At 34.3% G+C, this 15,305-nt stretch overlaps 1 protein-coding gene and 1 non-coding gene across 4 annotated transcripts in view; both read left to right on the forward strand.

Moving 5' to 3' along the window:
* Positions 1-15,305, forward strand: part of LOC145276815 (uncharacterized) — a 475,667-nt gene that overhangs the window by 455,903 nt on the left and 4,459 nt on the right. For all 3 annotated transcript variants that reach the window (XM_080128147.1, XM_080128146.1, XM_080128148.1), the window contains one exon: positions 14,831-15,294. In XM_080128147.1, coding sequence (XP_079984273.1) covers positions 14,831-15,294 — 464 coding nt within the window. The remainder of the gene's footprint in view (positions 1-14,830; positions 15,295-15,305) is intronic.
* On the forward strand, positions 12,755-12,827 carry Trnar-acg (transfer RNA arginine (anticodon ACG)). The gene has a single exon. It is a non-coding gene; the product is annotated as a tRNA-Arg (tRNA).

Below are 15,305 nucleotides of genomic sequence, written 5' to 3' on the forward strand. Positions count from 1 at the left end.
TTTCTGTCACTGTTTTTAGATGTGTTTTATCGGAATGTCTTCGATAAATCTCGATAATCGATACGCGAAACAATCCGATGGAAGAAGGAACAGGTTATTTTCATACCAAGTTAACATCCTATGCCGCCTAACATCGGAATTTCATTTGAAAAGTTTTATTACAACAGCTCGATCTATTAAATTAAATGTATGTTGTTTGATATGACAGGAGCGTGTTCGAGATGAATGTTTCTCTGTAGAACACAATCGAAGAATGATACGTAACTTTTGCATTTGAAACTTTAATTCAATTCATTATATATAAAAATATTTCTTTGAAATGAACAGTAGGTTCTCTACAGTGTAATGTAGATGAGATATATTATGGCCTAAGTCACTGCGGAGAGGCGTGATTAGGTTCCTTTCGGTTCACAACAATGTGCCCCTAACTCGAGCAATCAAAAATATGCAAAGTGTGAAATATTCGTTGATCATCATTCAATCCCGAGCAATGTCTAGTTTCTCCACACACAAATATATATATATATATATATATATATATATATATATATATATATATATATATATATATATATATATATATATCATTGATTTCGTTCGAATTAGGCATGTTAAAATGGATAAAAAAAATAAAAATCGAGAAGAAACATAAGTACATGAACCCAACAATTGAAAAATCAATAATACAATTAAAAATATTAAAGACAATCCGAACTAGATGATTCCAGCAGAAAAAAAACCATGAATATATATAGCATGGATTTTGAAACCTACAACAATGAAGGAACTCAATAAAAGCTATAGAGTAGCAAGCAATAGAGAACTGAATAGTATAAACTCCGAAATCTTAAAAATAATTGAAAAAATGAACATACTGGATAAGATAGAGGGATATACACCACTGTGCCCACGTTTTAGCCTAAAAGATCATAAACCAGAATTCAACAATAATCCTAGCATTAGACTGATTTCTCCATGTATTTCAGATTAAGGAAACATTAGCAAAAAATACTAGACGAAATTCTACGTAAATTAAAAACAACAAAATTTACCATAACGTGTGGAAATCATCGGAAGAAGTAATTGAATGGTTCGGCACACTATCCCAAGACAAAAATAGAAAATTCCTTATGTTTGATATAAATTTATATTACCCCTCTATTTCACGAAATCTCTTCGAGGAAGCACAAGAACTAGCTCGAAAACTAACAATGATAACATATGTACAATTAGACATTATAAGATTAACAAGAAGAACTTTAATAAAATATGATAACAAACTATGGACCAGAAAGAACAGAAATCTCAACTTTAACGTCATAATGGGGCCCCGGATAGTGCACAAGTAACAGACCTTGTAGGTCTTTATATACTAAATGAACTATGTAAAAAGATTCCAGGACTAATAGGAGGACTATACCGGGATGGTGCATTATTCTACTTCAACTCAACAAATAGGTTATTTGAAGAAACGAACAAAAAATTAAACAATTCTTCAGTAAACTGAACCTAGATTTAACAATAGACCCAAACCACAAATATGTAAACTTCTTATACATAACCGTTAATCCCGACAACAACTCATATGAACCCTACCATTAACGCAACCTACCACTATTTTACATAGATCACAAATCCAACCATCCGAATAGTATGAAAAAAGCACTTATACCTAGCATCTCAAAAAGAATATGTAAAATATCACAAAATGAAGAATTATTCAATAAAAACAAGGATTATTATAACCAAGGCTTAGCTCAGGATATAAAGAACAAATTAAATTTGTTAAGGAAACTCCAAACAATAACATAGGTACAGAAAGAACAATAAACAATGCAAATGTAATATCTTACAACATGTCGATGAGGAAATATAAAAAAGGAAAATATAAAACATACAATAAACACGAAAAAGAAAATTGAAAAGATAGACCATAATAAAACTGAAAGAGAAGTTCAAAAGAAAAATAGAAGGAAGAGCCGGACGTGGTTTAATCCACCGTTCAACCACTATATAAAAATAACATCCCAAGGAAATTTTACCAAATTATAGACAACAATTTTCCGCCAGATATTAAACTAAGTAGGATAATTAATAAAACCACTGTTAAGCTATCCATCTCAGCGTCTGCTAACTTAACAAATACCATAATTGGCTCAAATAACACAAAATTAAACAAATTTTTGAAAAACAGAGATAGCGCAGAAAATGAATCAAACAATGTAAAAGGGTGTAACTGCCTAATGAATGTTCAATGAGGGGAACTGTTTAACTTCAAACGTAGTATAAAAATGTGAAGTTATAACGAATAATCGTTTAAAAATGAAAATGAGCAAGAAAAGAACTCTACAAATAACGAAAACAACAACAATGTGAATGAAAACGAAAACAACGGTAGAAAGGATCATAACAATCGTGACAACAACAACTACTATGACGAAAATAGAAACAGAACCATAGTAATAACGAAAACAACCGGACAAAACAAACAAAAACTCAACCACTTTAGCAGTATGGATTAAGGAATTAAAGGAAAATAAAACTGAATATAAATTAAAATCGAAAAGATGTAACCTGTGTACATTAGAATCTTACCATATCAACCTGTGTATATTAGAATCTTATAATATAAAAATATATAACTAACGACTAGATGTAATCCACGGGTGTTTGCACAGAAACAAATATTTTATTTCACGCACTAGAGCAGAGTAGGAAAAATTGCAAGGGAAGTAATCTTAGATATAAAAAATGATACCACGAGAGTGACCTCCTCTGCATAGGGGAATATAATACGAATTCAAACACCAAGCAAAAAAGAAAAACAATATTAAAATAAACGCGCATACATATAGGAATAAAATTATATAAGATTATATGATGATTGGAAAAAACAAATAGGAAAAAAAAGGAAAAGTTAAAACAAAAAAAATAATAAATTAACAATAAAAATACAAAAGTACGGGTGAAAACGAGAAACTAGCTTTTCATAACACCAAAAGATGGAGGAAGTGAGGAAGCATGGCTTTGGAAATCTTTTTACCCGAATACGATGTCCAGCAAGTTAAAAATATACCTTTTGTTCTAAAAATCTAATGAATAAACATCTGAGGAAGTTGGTGGGGACAGGATAGCTTCATGGAAACATAAATCGTAAAATTGTCAACTCATCAATGAAACAGCTCTAATGGAAAACTCCAGGAAATAAACGAAGGTTATAAAAAGAAAACGTGACATTTTGAATTTTCAATAAAATTTGCACTATATATATATATATATATATATATATATATATATATATAAATTTTTATTTTTTTATTATGTAAATATAATCATATCTTTCTACAATATGCAAACTGTTTCGGTGATTATGTTCCGGCAAGAATAGTTTTTATAATGTTAGAGAAGGAAATATTTTACCATGTCTAACGTATGGCGTTTTTTTAAGGTCTCATGATATGAAGTCGAAAAACTAAGTTTTTACGGCTTTTTCCCCTAAAGAAATAGAGGGGTTAAAACATGTGTTGGTGAGGATGATGTGTAAAAAATTTAAAGGGAGTGAGAGCAGTGTAAGAGAGGAAAGTTTTAGAAGGTGGAGGTTTGTGTAGCCATATATATATATATATATATGTGTGTGTGTGTGTGTGTGTATATAGAGTTGAATTAAGTCGGTAAAGTTAGCTCTCATGCGTAGATCACCATATAATAATTAGATCACCCTGACAGACGTTTAAAGATCATTTTAAAAAAGCTGCATAAAATTCAACATCATTTTCTCGTTGTTAACGCTGACCGAATGGATTGGGTCCTTGCTAATGAAGCCAGTGATACCCCCCTTTCGCCGGATTCGGATCTATCGACTGGTGTTAACCGTGCCACTCTGTCTGATGATTCCCGAAATGATGAAACACTAGTATCTGTAGGTGTTTAATAATTATTGTAGGTAGTAAATAATATATATATATATATATATATATATATATATATATATATATATATGAAAATAATAACATATACATATGCAAATAATTATATATATATATATATACATCATCTATATTTTATATTTTTTCTGGGTCTATTTCGTTTCTAATGAATCCACAGTAGATGTCGCATACCAACTTTGTTAACTAGCAACTTCTCTATTCTTCTCATGAGAAGCATTAGGCTTCGAAATGCCCTGGCATAAAAAAGTCCTTTCTATCCCCCTAACAAATTGTTTGTATTCCCTTATTGAATAAATGCACCAATCTATTTTACCAATATATAGTCTTTTGACTTCATTTCCCATTCATGTTGTTCTCATATATATATATATATATATATATATATATATATATATATATATATATATGTGTGTCTGTGTATATATATACACATATATATATATATATATATATACGTTTTATTTTTTTCTTACCGTATTTTTCTGTTTAGTTACATTATTGTTTCAGCTAGGCGACCGTATTTTGGCCGTTTCTAGCCTCCTCGGACTTTTGCAGAAATGTTCGTTTATGGTGGAATTAAAGAGTGAAAGAGTGAATTATGTCAGGGGTGCTCCCTAACATAATTCACTCTTTCATTATATAATAAACAAACATTTCTGTAAAAGTCTGAGGAGGCTATACGACGGTCAAAAACGGTTGCGTAGCTGAAACAATAATGTAACTAAACAGAAAAATACGGTAATAAAAGATAAAACGCATATTTGCTCTACAACAGTATTGAGCACTTTCTTCAGGTTTTTATTAATTACCATTTCTACTATATATATATATATATATATATATATATACATATATATATATTATTATTATAGCCTGCATTTTAGTTTACATTGTCCTTACTTGTCTATAAAGCTTTCGCTGTCTTACAAAGGGAGACAGTTGCTTTTTGCGTTTCAACAATGACCAACTTTCTAATATCTCTAGTTTTAGATCAAAATACCCGATTGTTTAAACACTATGTTTATTTATTAGATAATAAACTCGAGAGGTGTCTTATTGACAAAAATATTAATATGCGAATTGTTTGGAATTTCATTATTTTATATTCATGCACGAAAAGAGAAATTTACGTTTTATTACTGCGAAAGAATGATGTGTATTCTTCATACAGTGAAATAAAGAACAACGATTAAACAATAAGAGACATTGATGTGCTCTTTCTGCAATTATTGTCAGGAATGCATTGGTTATTTCATGTTTACGGATCCCATCACTTCTGTATTTCCTTTAACATTTGAGATCGTTACAAAAAATGAATTAAATTGTAATAAATAAATTACAACATTTATAAATATTATTCGAAGGGACACAAAAACTCCCTTTTAATTACGAGTGCGAATGAAAGAAAAGGCCTTTAGGTCTTTTACAAGATCTCTCCAATTATCCTTAATACTCATGTAATAATAATGAATGTCTATCGAGAATGCATTGATATTCTTTAATATAACACGAACATTTGAACTATTTTACAAAATTGCTAGTGGACACACAATAAATGTTTTCTCATTTTTACATATGCATGAAATCAGTCAGTATTTTTGTCCTGAAAATTATAGCCAGATATTCTAAAAGATTGTAGAGTAATAGAACGTTCAGCTAAACATATAGCCTCATATTTGTCGATTTGCTTGTCTAGCTGTTTACTCATATAGGTCATACATGATGTCATAGCAGATGGCATATATATTATATACGTACAGTATATGACGTGGATATTCCTTAATCCGCGGAGTTTCGAAGAAATACTTTCCTTCTCATCAGAAGGTAGGATTTAGCAAAATGCGGGATCGGATTTTCCTTACTTATAATTTCATCAAATACTTTTGCAAGAAAAATCCGATCACACATTTTGATAAATCCTACCCTCTGGTGAGAAGGAAAGTATTTCTTCGAAACTCCGCGGATTAAGGACTCTCCACTTATTTAGTGTTTCCTTTTTAAAATTAAATATGTTTTTACCTCTTTTTCAAAGTGTTTTGTACATGTTTTATTAACTACTTGTATATATATATATATATATATATATATATATATATATATATATATATATATATATATATATATATATATTATTTGAAGGTATACCGTTATATTTGGTCTCTACAAATAACCTTCTATTTCAGTCAATGAAACTTCGTCATGTAACCCTGAAATATTCAACGCTATAAAAATATGTGCTCTTCAAAAATGCTATAAACGTTTCCAGCTTTCTATAAAAGTTACATATGAATGGAGAACTCGTATTTCAACCTTTTTGGAAAATCGTTTAAAAATTACTACAGCTTGATTTAGAGACAATATAAATTTGAAATTATAAAAGTGGGGCATATTTTATGAGAACAGTAGGTTGTGTTAGTGAGGGGGAATTAAACTGAACATCGAGTTTCATTAGGCATGTCTGTTAATTAGATAATTTTTACATGTCGAAAAAAGAGTTTGAAAATGTATTCACTGACCCACTAGTCGCATGACAGAAAAAGTTGAAGGTTTAGAAGATCATTATGGGGTCATTATGAGAATTTAAAATTTAATCAAGGTATATAAAATGTGCACACACATATACGGATATATAAATGGGAACGTGAACGCATTTTATTATTCTTATTATTCTCCAATCTATATATACAATATATAAAAACAAAAACACAAAAAAACAAAGTATTATAAACTCTAAGTTAAATAATTGTTATCCATTATATCTATGCTTTAATTTAATACGTCCACATATAACGAACATTATAACTAAGAAGTCACTTATTTTAATAGATGGCTTACATTCATAGTAATATATGCATGTTACCTAAATCCGTCAAAGTTATGTAATTTTAAGTTTAGTCACTATTAGCTCAATTAATATGAAGTATAGTAAATACCTTTTGACACATGCATACCTGATATAACCATGAAATAATCTGATAAAACAAACACATGATATCGTCCACATATTAATGTGATAATATTGTTGATTGCTTTAATAATTTGGAAAATATTAAGAATAATAAAATGTGCACACGTTCGCATTTATATATATATATATATATATATATATATATATATATATATATATATATATATATATATATATATATGGGGGTATGTTTGTGTGCGTGTGTGTGCGTGTGAATGTCTCTAAGTGTGCAGCAATAATGCATATTCAAAATGATGACAAGCCAAGCGTCTGTAGTCAGAGGCAATTATTCAAGGCTTCTGCTAGGCTATGTATCTATCTCTCTCTCTATCCCTCTATCTGTCTGTCTATCTATCTATCTATCTATCTATCTATCTATCTATCTATCTCTCTCTCTCTCTCTCTCTCTCTCTCTCTCTCTCTCTCTCTCTATATATATATATATATATATATATATATATATATATATATATATATATAAATCCTCGACTTAGTGCACACATTTCCATGTTTGCATATTTAGGTGATGCTGCACCTTATTTGACATTGTTCACAAACAATATCGTACAAAGGAGGTTTTAAAACCGGTATCACAGAAACGCTCCCATTCTCCTCCTGATAATTTATTAGAAAGGAAAGATTGTTCGTTTAATCAATTACGGAGCTCAAATAATTTACACAAAACTAGAAAACTTGTTTGGTAAGTCAATTACTAATAAAAAAATTAAAAACAGGAGAATTCAAAATCGGCGTCTTTTTTTACAAGGTAGTCACCACTTATCAAGGCCCAGAAGCCACTCGGGGATAAGAGTTATTGCGTGTAAAGTACGTTAGTATTGGAGATTTGATAACGGGCCTTACTTAAGGGAGCGCTTCATCAAGAATTTATTTACATTGGACTTGAAGGCATCCAGACTGTAATCAGGTGGGAACAGAGTTTCACAGGCGTGCACTTCTAAGAAAGAAGCTTTGTTCAGGGAATCTACGTTTTGATTTTGGCACAGATAAGGAGTGGGGGAAATTTTTGACATTGGTTTCAGCTAGACGGGTGTTTATCGCGAAAGATTGGCGAGAGGGGACTAGAGATTGGAGCTCAGACGAACACCTTCCATGGTAGTAACGATAAAACAAAGACAGGCTCGCAACATCTCTCTTGTTGGAAAGAGGTTGCAGGGAAGAGAAAATGGCATCACCCACTAGGCCACGAATCCTATTTTGTACTCTGTCAAGGCAGAATAGGCTATTTTTAGCAGCTCCTGCCCAGATGTGGTAACAGTACTTAGCTTTTATACAGATAGAGAATTGCATCAGTAGTGAGATATCTTCTGGAGAAGTAGAAGGATGCTACCATTTTTCAAGTTACCTTGGCAACTGGCTTGATGTACGTGTTCCATTTCAGGTCAGGAGTAAAAGTCAAGCACATAAGCTTATCAAAACATGAAGCTTTCTATACGAGAGCCACCCATTTCAATTGATGCCAAATGGGAATCAGAGCGTTGATGATGTAAAGATAGGAGCTTGGTTTTAGATGCATTAAAAGTAACAAGCAACCTCCTCCCCCACTACCACGCGCTTAAGATTAGAGGAGAGAGAACCAGAGAGAACTTTGTCATTTACGGCCTTTGATGTGTTGCAATAGATGGTCGTGTCATCAGCATAGATGTCAACGAATGATTTAAGTATGTGTTTTGGGAGATCATTGATGTAGATCAGGAAGAGAGTTGGGTCTAGGATGACCCCTGAGGAACTCCAGCATTAATATTGTGGGCCTCTTATTTCTGCCCATCAACCACTACTCTTATGAGCCTATCGGTGAGAAATGATTTAATGATCGAGAAAACATTTCCAGTTATACTGTAGCTGGAAATCTTGTGAAGTAGGCCTTTATGCCATACATTATTCAAGGCCTTTAATATGTCTAGATCAATTGCCATAGAGAGGAAGCCTTTGTCATGAGATTCGCTAATCCCATGAGATATAACAATTAGCACATCTGCTGTAGATATGGCAGAACGAAAACCATATTGCATGCCACTAAGAAGGTTATTTCTGCTGAGGTGGGTGTCTACTTTTCTATTTAATGACTTATAAACTGAATTCTTAAATACATGGCAAACTGATGAGGTTTTCCAGGGTGTTGGGAAGCACTTCTATTTTAGGCAACGCTTAAAGAGTTTTGTAAGGATGGGAGCAAGTTCTGGTTGAAGCTTTTTCACAATGATTGGAATGCTGTCTAGCAAGCAGCTTTACTGGAATTAAGGTTCTTGATTAGCTGGGCGACCTCCCACACATATATTTTTATGTTTCAGAGTGTGTTGTCCGTTATAGGAGGAAATACGGGGAGTTGATGGCCTTCTGCGCATAGGGCAGAATTAGCTGCAAAGTTCTTGGCAAATAGTTTGGCCTTATCTGATGCTGGGGAGATGACCTCAGGTCCATTGATGATGGTTGGGATAGAACGCACACTTCTGCTCAGGTTCTGTTTGCTATTTGCCAAAACTGGTGGGAACCAAGCCACTGCTCAGCTACTTTGGATTTGTCAGACTGAGCATATAGCTCTCCTGCATTTTTTATTACTCTTTTGAAGTGGTTGCTGGCAGTACTGAAGGCAGCTTTAGTCTAAGTGAATCTATTACCTTGGTTGCAATGGAAAAAGTGATTTCTGTGTGCGATGGCAGCAGCAAATTCTGGCTGGCTGTTAGGTTTTTGGAACTTTTTGGATGGTATGAATCGGTCTATGCTTACAATTAGCCATTCGGTCACGTCTGATACTATAGAGGACACATCCTTTTTAAACATAGAATGAAGGGGTAGATCAGATATAAGTGTACGAAGCTATCCCAGTCAGCCGTAGAGTATCGATATACAGTACGGTGGATAGGTACATCTGAAGAATTATTGCATTTCGTTTTTATCTTAACTGATACAACCGAGTGGTTGGAAGATCACAGAAGAGACAGAACGGAACATGAACATAGCTCAAAGAAGTTTTGAGAAAAAGGTCTATAAGGCTAACATACTGACCGGAAGCATCGGACACTCGGGTGAGTTCCTGAACAATCTGGTTGACGTCATAGGCAATGGCAAAATCATGACAAAACCTCCCCTCATCATCTGTCGTTAGAGTGGGTCAGCCATTCGACATTGTGGACATTGAAGTCACCACAAATGTGGATGTTAGCTTAAGGGTGAGCACAGGATGTGGTCAATTTTTTCAGATATGCTTTTAAAGATAGTAACTCCGCTGTTGTGGGGGCGATAAAGCGCAAATATAAATGCAGTGGTGAAGCAAGTGCAACCCGGAAGCACATATAAGGTAAATAAGGGTCTTCTCTGGAGATATCCCTACCACACAGAAAGCCATCTTTAATGTAGGCACATATTCCATGTACATGGCAATCTTGGGGCTCAGATTAAGATGTTTAGTTAGAGTATCCTTTAATTATGAATTCGTCAAGGGAAGTAGTCGGCATTATGCCAGTTTCCTTAGGAGGAATATGTCTGGTTTCGTCTCCTGTAATTAGGTTTCAATTTCAATTTCTGGAAGGTTGGAACGTAGACCCCTGATCTTGGAGAAGGAGACATGTTAGTAGGGGTCTACGTTGGAGGATGGGGTTCTAGGTTTACACGTGTTATTTTTCTGGAGATATTTCATGTTGAGGATTGGGATTTGTAAAACAGGTTGACAGACTTGGTTAGAGCAGGACAGAGAGGGAAAGTAAAGAGAAACAGAGAGGATTTTTTTGTAGCCATGATAAGGTAAAGCCGTAACAATTACCCACTAGTTATGCATCGAGAGGCCCCACTAGAAACTACTGCATGGTCCAGAGTCAATTAACCAGATGGCAATACAGCAGCCCAGTATTTTGCACCTGCTAATAGGACGACCTTCTTAGTGGATAATCCAACGTTCGGGTCCCTGACTATCAGGCGGATAACGTCATCCCAGATGAAACGTTTACCTCCAGCACCCTTACTAGTGACATGGGCACAAGGATAGGCATAGGAACAGACAATTACCGACATCTCAGGCTACTGTTCATGAAGTACTGCCGTCCTGGAGACTAGCTTTTTCTTCACCCTTTGCTCATTTATTTTTGAATTCTTTATTTTCCTCTCCAACAATGTGTTAAATTAATTAGGCCCAACTTTGCTTAACTTCGGTGATCTAACAGAGACCCTGATTATGGCGTATATATAAGCGACAATGATCATCGCAAATACTAAAATGGGTGGCTATTTGGTAATGCAATGTGTTCGAAGCCTACAGTGGAATGAGGAGCACCAGCTCTTTCTTGCCTAAGACACGCTGCATGAAATAACGCAACGCCCTTAATACCCTGGAAAGTTAAGGGAAACGTCTGTAATGTGTCAAATAGTATTACAAATTGACTTATATAGTACTAAGCCATACAAATAGATGTGTATCGCGACACACCTTTTATACAAGATAGAAAAAATGTTCGTACTAGAAAAGATATGACTCCATTTCTGTTTGATGAAAACCACTTTTCTTTTCTTTTTTGTTGCATACTCTCTATAAGGTGGCCAGTTGTGTACAAATCCTAAGAACGATAGGAGGTTTCTATCATGTCTAAAAGTAACACAATGTTCAACGAGCAAGATCGAAAGTACACCGCTCTACAACTGATGCTCTCTTAGGATCCATATTATGAAAACAGGACCATTGCTAGCACCCTTAAAATGCATCACTGGATTGCCACGAATGACAGGGACGTTCCCAGTGTGATGAAGTATCCCGTAACGCTTATGGTCTTTGGTGGGGTTTCGAGTGAGAGTCACATCATGCCACCTGACATCTTTTATATCAGCTTGAATGTCAACACTCTGGCTGTGGCAGCAGGACAAAGCGCCTGCCCATAAGTCGAAAGAGACTTAGCCTTGGCTGCAGAATGAGTGCTTACGACTCTGTATCCTTCTCTTACTGGCCCCTCTCATTTTCCGACCTGAACCAGCTGTAGTACTTAGTTTGGTCATACGTCGAGAACATCACTAACATGACCTCCCACAACACCAAAACCAGCCTGATCGCCGCCATCCGAGGAGTATTCTCTGAGCTCCCGTCGGCGCTTGTGCAAAAGATACACTTTCAATTTTGGACTCGTATCGAGGCGGTGATTAAGGCTGTGGGCGGCTACATTGAATATATTTCAACTCCACTACAAAATCAAGGTACCTGAATTGAGTTTTTCAATAAAAGTTTTAAAATAAAGCTGTAACATAACATTACATCAGGGCGAGAACTTTATCGTTCCACACTCTAATCACTTATTTCAATGCCTTTATTATTTCATTTCGTTTTTGTTCTGCTTGTTCATACGTGGATATATCCAGTATAAATGACGTCCGAACACTGTTAAACTACATACGCTAAAAGCAGACATAGTAAAAGAGTTAATATCATTATCAGATGTGTGACTTGGTTAGTTAATTGCGAATTACAACTAATTATACGAGTTAAGGTGTTTGAAAAACATAATTCAATCATACGCGAACAAAAGTTTTATATTAATTTTGTGCGTAAATGTAGAAAAAGAAACCAACTTTAATTAACTCATCTATACTATTTATAAAATTATAAATGTTTATTTATTTATGTGTGTGTGTATATACCAATAAAACTTTCAAACGGATGCACCGAATTGAAAAAATCTTTTTTACCCTGAAAGGTGTCATTATCTACATATGCTTCGTAACGAACAACGCCGAGTCACACAAAATAGACCTAAATAAGGATTTGGGGGACGTTCCGTGACTTTGTCGAAAAGGTTTCTGCCCATGTAAACGGAATTTAGCACTGTCTTTCGGTATACGGTCAGGGCTTGTGGCGCAACGGATAACGCATCTGACTACGGATCAGAAGATTCTAGGTTCGAATCCTGGCGAGTTCATAATAATGTTAACCATCATTTTATCACACGTTTACTCGTTATCCTTACCCTTTGTTAGATAATTTTTGTTTTTTTCAGTGATTTTCTTTTGTGCCTATGGGAATTTCCCATACTCTGAGTTCACAGGGTAAGTGTTAATGGTAAGACGATGTTGAGTAAACTCGATTTTGTGTTTGACTTAGCGTTGCGTTTGCCGACGCGGCGCAGCCGCTAGTATTTAATATGAAAGCAGAGAATAACTATAAAGTTCGTATTACTTAAATAATTTGCACTACGTATCTCACATTGGGTGTCATTTTCAAAACGTTTCGGACGATATATCCTCCAACATGATTCAGGCGTATCTTGTCGAGCTCGGGGCTGCTTCTCTCGAATTTCTACGGAAATTTGAATTGAACGCTTATGATAAGAAGAGAAATCAGGTCTAGCATTGTAAGTTTAGAAAAAAAAATGTAAAAACAACACAGCATAATGCTGTCAATACCTTACAACTTTAACTTTCCTAGACGTTCATGGGCTTTGGGCCAAGATCAAATGAATTTTTGAATCATTACTGTTATCTTTTTATTTTTTCAAGTCAATAAAAAATATTTTAAATAATTGGATTTCAATTAGGACGTCTCTCAATACGAACGGGTGAATGCGGTATTATGGTGGAAGAAGATAGTAGCTAAAATAAACTTTTGTTTAGTTCTGGATTGACAGGGATCACCCCAATACCCCCTAGTGAGTTGGCCTTGTGCCTAATTTTTTTGTTCATATAAAACTTCTATGGTATTTTTATCCCGAATAAAAGATTTAATATGTCAAAGTGTAGTATCTGTTCTTCAGATGTTGCACTTCAATTCTTGTTCTCTCCCAATCACGACTGAGACAATTTTAATTTTTGTTCTCTTTCTCCACATTAAAAAACGACCCTGGTGTCTAACTCTGTCCCGTGGGGAGGCATTGTAAATAGTAGCTTCAACTATCGAAGGTAATTTCGTGGTATACTCATCAACTAAACCCAAGTGATTTGTCGTGATGTTGTTCTCATTTTGGATGCTATTCACTTAACATTTCGACTGATTCAACCACGGATATTTTTAAGGTATGTCTTGACGAACTCGGGAATCTTTCTCCCGAACTCGGCAATTTGCACGGGAGTTTGATCAGAACATTTTATTCAACCCTCAAGATTTGCATGATCTTTTTCGGTCAGTCATCACAGGGTAGAAAAACCTACGTAATTTTAAATTTTATTCCGAGTATTACCCTCACCGAAGATTAGACCTACATACTCCAGAAAATTATCACTTGCAACTAAATTGTACCAAATACTTTATCCGTTTTCAGATACACTTGGCCTGAATTTTGTTAGAACAACACTCAGGATAAGTTCGAATAATCAAAATAGTAACAATCATTGATGCCTACTTTAAAAAAATTAAGAAACAACCTGCCAATATGTCTAATTTATCATAGCCAATTTTGTTTTGAATATATTGTTTATATATTTATTAGTGTTAGGGCGATTTATCAGAATCGGAAATCAGAAACATCGGAATCAGAATCGGTGCCGGAATCGAAAAAATTGTACCTATTTTCCGATGCCAAAACGTTTCTTTTTTTTTTACTTGATTTTGTGTAAAGAAAACCTTCCATTGCTGGTAATAACGATGATATAGTAAATATTTATTGATTTTAAACTACCAATAAAAATAAAATCCTAAGAACACTCTAAAAGCGTACTTTTACGTTTAGGAAAATATCTGCTCATTTGACATGAGTCTGTTTACGGTATCTGGGGGAAAATAACACATCTATAGTTAAATATTTAGACATTTGCAATGAATCGGAATCAGAATCGGTTATTGCATCCTAGCTTTAGTACGGAATCAATAATTGAATCAGAATCGGGAAAAATATTGGAATCGTCCCATCACCAATATTTATATATTGTTCATATTTATAATATTATTTGGAATATATTGCTTATATATTTTGAATATTTTTACATGCAGGAACTTCCACCGAGTGACCAGATCGGCAAAAACCTTTCGCTTGATATCACCGTTATTAGTGCTTACTTCCGACTTCCGTCCTTTCCCAAAGGAATGAAAACCAATATGAGAAATCCGGAACACTATCTGAATTGGATGAAATCGTTTGCGTGGATCGTCAATCCTCTTATCATTTATACAGACGATAAAGAAATATTCAATATTATCACAAAATTGCTTGCAAACACAAATCGAACGTCATCAAAAGTCATACTGATCCGAAGAGAAGATCTCTGGTCTTTTAAGCAAATTGATGAGATTAGTAAAATATTCAAACAAAACAATTATCCAGTACATTACCCAAACACGGCAATTCCGGCGTATAACTGTCTCACTCATGCGAAATTTGAACTAATTAAATTGTCAATTGAAAATAACACTTTTCACACAAAGTATTTTATATGGGTCGACATTGGTTACTTCCGGTAAGTTTTCA

This window comes from Euprymna scolopes, chromosome 5 (assembly GCF_053919585.1).
Source record: "Euprymna scolopes isolate OS-2025 chromosome 5, ASM5391958v1, whole genome shotgun sequence".
Classification (NCBI taxonomy): Eukaryota; Metazoa; Mollusca; class Cephalopoda; order Sepiida; family Sepiolidae; genus Euprymna; species Euprymna scolopes.